Source organism: Lactuca sativa, chromosome 4 (genome assembly GCF_002870075.4).
Source record: "Lactuca sativa cultivar Salinas chromosome 4, Lsat_Salinas_v11, whole genome shotgun sequence".
Taxonomy (NCBI): domain Eukaryota; kingdom Viridiplantae; phylum Streptophyta; class Magnoliopsida; order Asterales; family Asteraceae; genus Lactuca; species Lactuca sativa.
Window position 1 is genome coordinate 64,047,376 of NC_056626.2, and position 6,465 is coordinate 64,053,840.

Sequence of the window (6,465 nt, forward strand, 5' to 3'; positions counted from 1 at the left end):
TCATAAATGAAGTCTGCCTTTCACATATGACGTCCTCCGGTGAAACCCTTCAACCATGGACATGATCAGCTTCCGATTACCCCTCCAGAAAAAGAAAAAAACAATTCTAAAAGCTTCTAAAAGATTAAAATCATTTGAAACTCTCACCCAAACCAAATCCCATCTGATAATTAAAATCATGTTTGAAAATCAGTAAACCTAAATAAGATGGAATCCTAATTGGTTTGTTGGGGAGAATGGAAATCCGGGAGATAAAATCGGGAATTGTGATCTTGGAGAACGTAGGCATTCAAATGGAAGTGGAGACGACGGTGATGTGAACTCCGATGGTGCTGCATCTCAGGCTAGAAATTTCAAACAATCACTTCACTGGTATTGCATCTCAGGCAGCCCCCTTCTCAATGATTGTTATTGCTACATAACAATCAAGGTAACATCTTAAACTTATTCTCATGTTAATATGATTACTTGAATGCTAGAATTAGGGTTTATAGTCGTCGATAACTTGCATGTACAATAGAGAAACCTAGATCCAAGCATTAGGGTTTGTATGAGCACATAGGATGTTCTTAGGACCAAAACCCATCAACAAATTGATTCTGTCTTTCACGATGGGGAAGAAGAAAAAGATCTGAAGAACAAAAAGAGTTTACTATTGAAGATCTTGGTCGATACTAAAGTGAAGGAGAAGAACGAAAGCTTCAAGACTATTGAACAATAGTGGTTGGTCGAAGATATCATCAGATCTTTGGGAATGAAAGACGGTGGGATGAGAGAGAGAGAGAGAGAGAGAGAGAGAGAGACTTTTATTTTTTTAATTAGTTAAATAAATAAATAAGTATTTATATTTTAAGAAAAATGAAAGAAATAAAAAATAAATAACCCAAAGGTATTACAGTCATTTCACTATTTAGAGGGACCAAAAACACAATAAAGCTAGCTCAAAAGGATCATCAATCCAAAAAAGTCGTGGTTTGGATTAAAACCCAAAAAATTACATAGTACAGAGACTATTTTTGCAATTTTGTCTAAATAAAAATATTCATCAATTTTACCGTGAAAAAAAAAACCCAATAGATAAAAGATTTGCATCTTAATTCATTAAAAGACACTTCTTAACTGAATCATTTTGTCCGGATTAAATAAAAATATTTTGTCCAGATTAAATCAAAATAAATGATACAACCTTGTCGTCCATATTAAGTTCACTCTATCTTACTCCCTCTCATACCATTTTCCTGTTCACTTTTCACATAATTACATAAATATAAGATCATAATAAGAATATTATACAAAAACATATCAAGTTTATGTATCGTATGGAAAAAGTGAAATTCTGATACAAAACAAAGCAATGTTTGCCTGCCTATACAATACAAGGAGCTATAGCTTTTTCTCTTTCCCCCAACACCAAAAAAAGATATGCCAAAAACCCAAAACCCCCCACATTTATATCTACACTTAATAACTTCAAAACTTCAAATCCCTACCCCCTCCCTCTCTTCCCAAAAAACATCACAACATAAACATATATAAATCTATCCATCATAATCATAATCATAATCTATTTAATCGCATATGATTTGTTGCAAACAATCTCAAGCGCTTCCATTATCAACCCAGAAAAGCTTGTCATAGCTTGAAAAACACCCGGTAAACCCGTTTGAATGTTGTTTAAAGTCATAGCTCTTGTAACCTCAACCGCCTTGGAGTGTCTGACCATTTCGTCCTCCACCCGTCTCTGACACGCCACGAGCTCCGTCTTCTTCTCGGAAAGCGGGTCCCGCGCGTCCAAACCCTGCCCGTTGTCCTGCCCGCTGCCCGGGAGCCCGAGCCCGACCATCGAGTAAGAATGGTAGTACTTCTTCTCTATGTTTCTCAAAGACGACGCTTTTTTCTCAAGCTCTTTTGATGCTGATTCTGTTCGTTTTTTCACTTTCATTTCTTCTGATTGTTTCATGGAAATCGAGTGGACGACATTTATGAAGCTCTTAATGGCTTCAGACGCCACTGTGTCGGGTAATCGATCAAGGGCTAGTTTCCATTCATCAAAAACCAGGTAAACATCGGATGATTGTGAGGTGTTGATGTTGAGGTTGGATTCTTCTGTGTTGATGGGGAGGAGAGTGAGTTTGAACCACGCGTGAAGGGATTTGATGAAGTCTCTTTGGAATTTTATGAGGCGGCAGAAACTGGTGTGCCAGGCGGACACGGCGGCTTCCAGGTCACGAGTTGACTGGCGGTGGAGGTCGGAAGTTGACTCGCCTTTAGTTGACCGGTTGACTAGTCCACGCACTTGTTGGACAACGTGGTTTTGGTATTCATGGCATTGGTTCATGGATCGCCACATGTACATAAACCTGAAATTATGATGACATGGCGTATTTTAATTTCGGTTGAATATAACTTTTTTACCCTTGTAACAAAATGATAATTTTGACAATTGAGAAATTGCTTTTTCAATGGTCCCCACCACAAAAAGCCTTTAAAAAAAATTGTGATTCTTTTTGTAAAATGACATCATCATTTTACGTGGGGACCATTTAAAAAGCAATTTCGTAATTTACAAAATCCATTCCATTACAGATTCCAATTCCTGTAAAGGATTTCATTTCATTCGTTACAAAAGCATTTAAAGACGAAAACGCCCCTAAGAAGAAATTAGTTACCCATGACAAAGTTCAACAAGCTGTGGGACCAGCTCAGCATCTCGTAGGCCCACAATAGCAGTAGAAGTGGTGGAAACAGCTTGAGAGGTAACCACTATCAATGACTGCAGCTTTGTTATCGATGCCTTTGTTTTATTCAATTTGCCTTCATCTTCCCCTTTGTACTCTTGGCTTTGTAGTGAAGATAGCTTCCTGTCATGCTCGATTTTCACTCCTTCTCTTGCCTACATCAAAGGGTAAATATGTAAATTTAACTTCAACACGCCTTTAAAGTGAAAAAAATGGAAATCTATCCCAAAAAAACACAGGAGACAAGACAGAATGAATATGACATATCAATGATTTCATTATGATATGTTTTATACAAAATTCTGCCAAACATTATGCCATTTTAGCAGTTAACATTGTGTTGCCTGCTATGCATGTAAAACCAAAAAAAACTTTGGTTTTTAGGTCAGTTTGGGCAGGTGTGATATGAATTGACCCCACTGCCCTTCTTTTTTTTTTTTCCAAATTCGATGACAGACAAAGATTGCTCCAGGTTGTCATACTTGGTCAGACTCCCTGTTTTTACTTCTTACAAGGGCAGTCTGGTCATTAGTCATTACACAACAAAATTTATTTTCCTTAATTGCTGTCTGTCTCCGTTTATACACTTAAATCAAGGAAAAACCTTCCCAAAATACCCTTACTGTCCACTGGTTATTATTCAAACAGTGGGAATTCTTTTTGGTCATTACCCAAAACCTTAAGATCTGAAAAGAGAAGAAATTATTCAAGATACCCTTTTGTATATAGCAGAATGTGTCAGTCATACATGGTCAGACACTCAGACTACCTACCAGCTAAAATCACCAGAGGTAACTTGGTCATTTTACAACATAGTATTTTCTAGCAAAGATAACTACTTTTTCAGCAAATACCCTTTTCCCTACATACATGGTCAGACTACCATAGAAAACTTACAGGGATATTTTGGTCATTTCATTACAAAGTATGAATATGATATGGGAAAGACGATAACTTTTTCAAGACGCCCTTTTCTTTTTCTTTCTTCATATCCTGTCTTATATCCGATAAGTGGTCCATACAAACCAACTAACAGGATTGAATGCCACAAAACGTGCTGCTGTTGTTGTTCTAATTAATTAATACAGAAAGAAGACCCAATAGAGAAATTTTACAAATTTGCCCTCAATTTACTCTTTCTTCAGTTTCCATCATGTTCTTAAATACTACTCTTTTAACCATTTTTTATTCAAGCATCATCCTTAGTATCCAAAAATCACTTTAACAAAAAGAGAACAAAAAGAAACAGGGTTAAAGTCATAACATTACTATTACTATCAATTAGAACTTAAAGGAGCATCGTATGTTGTTGATATAAAATCAAGATAAAGTTGGGAAAAGTAATAATTTATTTTTCAAGACACTCTTTTATATAACACAATGGATAAAACTATTCCAATACAGTGATTTCACCATTGGCTACAATGGCAAAAATAGTCAAAAACTATGTGCGACTATTGACCAGGGGCATTTTCGTCACTACAGTAAATTCCCACTAAAGAGTAAAGAATATCATCATCAAAGGCAGCCTTTTTCCACGGTTGCACATCTTTATTTCAAGATCTTGTTTGAAAAAATTGGAGAAAAAGATAACCAGAAAAAACAAATGAATTTCTTAATCATGCCAAAATAATCTGTGGTGTCGGAATCGTGTCTGTGCTTATCAGTTTTGAGGTTAGAATAGTAATTTTGTTACCTTTACTTCTTGGTAGAGTTTCATCTCCCATGCCAAGAGCCGATCCAGAGTTGAACAGAGACTCTTTGATCCTCCCGGTTCACCAATTGAACCGGGCTCAAACCGGTACTTAACTGCCAATGGTGGCTTCGATGTCCAGCTTGAACTCAAATTACTCAACACCCCACTTGAATGATACACAGTTTCTGCAATCCGATTCCAAAAAAAGTTTAAAAAATCGAAATAAATATTGGCCAATTCGAAATTTTTGATAATAAAGATGAAAGAAAATCTTACTTTTCATTTGCCGAAAACTCCGGTCGAGCTGGGCTCTTCCGGTTTCCAGCATCTCGGAGACTTGTTCACCCGCGTCGGCTGCCTTATCGAAGTATTCTTTGATGGAAGCGACGATCTCCGCTAAATCACGGTGCCTAACCACCATTCTCATATCGGAATTATCATCATAGTGACCGGTTTTCCAGCTTGCCGATGATGACCCAGCATCTTCAGACTTTTCGGATTTACTCATTGTTGAGAACTTCGATTTGGGGGCGGAGGTGAAGGCGGAAGGTGGTGGAGCCACCGATTCGTTATGGACTGAGGATCCGAAATTGGAGCGACTCTCCATCTCGGATCTGGAATCTCTATCGATTTCTTCATCGTCATCATCAGAAGTGGAGCTGGTGGTGCTGTAATGATCTCCCCATTCGCTACATTGCACCTCTTCTCTCTCCTCTCTCTCACCATCATCTTCCGTTTCGAGATGGTGGCGATGGTAATCGTCATCATGTTGTTGATGAGTTTGGATTTTCGGATGATGATGATTCTTTTGAGAGTAATTCGAATAAACTGAACGCTTGTCTTCATTGTTTTCCCGATGCCCTTGCTCTTTGTAACCCGAATAGATTGACGCCTTGCTCGAATAGATTGAGGATTTGTCGTCATCGGTGTCGAAATTTGGTTGGCGTTGATTGAAGTATTCAGAATCGGGCGGCGATGGAGGGTAGAAGTTTTCCCAATTCCAGACGGAGGAAGCTTGTGAAGGAGTGGATGCATAATTAGCTTGCGCATTGTACGTGTATTTATCTGGATTGTAACTGTAATTATTTTGGGGGTTTTCACGAGGATGATGGTTGAAAGATTTGGGAGGAGGAGAAGTAGACGCTTCGCTTGATTCGGAGAGTATGTGAGGGAGTTTGACGGAGAGTTTATGCCGTCGTTGATGGTGGTTGAGAGAGGCGGTACGGCTTGGGGCCGCGGAGAGAATCGGTGGGAGCTTGGAGCTTGCAACAGAGGGAGATCGGGGAACCGGCGGCGGCGGTGTTGGTGTCTCGTATGAATGAAACGAAGGGGGTTTGACGGTGGTCGTTGTGGAGGAAGAGGAACGAGTGGGGAGGAGAACCGCAGGTGTCTGATCAGCGACAGAAAGGGGTTCTCCAGCTGCGAAGTTAGCGAGTGCGGATCCGGTGATTTTTAGGGAACGGCAGTAGTCAGAGTGGGCAGCGGCGAGGTGGTGGCGGGCGTAGACGGCTTCTTTCATGAGACGGCGGCGTTCCTTGCAACGGCGGACTGAGTCCTCGTTGCCTAACTTTGAGGCCGTGCAACCCATGTCGGAATAGCTCTATTTTCGCCGCCGGCGGTGTCGCTATGTTTCTCAAGCTAACTGGCGCCTGATTTCAGCACTTTAGAAAGAGAAAGGAGAGTGGCAGAGTACACAGTGTGTGTATGTGTCTTCAACTAACAAAAAGGAGGATTTATTTGTTTCTTTGTTTTTCTATTAAAAGACTCAAAAATAAGTTTTTTTTTTGTTATAGAAAAGTAGAAAACTATACATAATTTAGTTTAATCTAAAATATTTGTATTGTTAATTACATTTATAATAGAACGGAATAAAAGAATTATGAATCAAAGTAAAATTATCAGTCATAACTAAATTTGATCGAGACAGTACTAAAAGATATTGTATGTTCTGGATAACTTTTAGAAGAAAAAAAATGTTACGTTCTTATGAAGGGATACGATATTTAGTTAATAATAATAATAATAATAATA

The 6,465-nt window shown here is 38.7% G+C and overlaps 1 protein-coding gene across 1 annotated transcript; it reads right to left on the minus strand.

The window, feature by feature from the left end:
- Window positions 1-1,268: 1,268 nt before the first annotated feature.
- Window positions 1,269-6,168, minus strand: LOC111885658 (nitrate regulatory gene2 protein). Its single transcript, XM_023881896.3, has 4 exons — window positions 4,711-6,168; window positions 4,435-4,619; window positions 2,670-2,893; window positions 1,269-2,360 (listed from the first exon to the last, which is right to left on the minus strand). Exons 1-4 carry the CDS (start codon window positions 6,020-6,022, stop codon window positions 1,565-1,567), a joined length of 2,517 nt encoding a protein of 838 aa, XP_023737664.1. The 5' UTR covers window positions 6,023-6,168; the 3' UTR covers window positions 1,269-1,564.
- Between the last annotated feature and the right edge of the window lie 297 nt (window positions 6,169-6,465).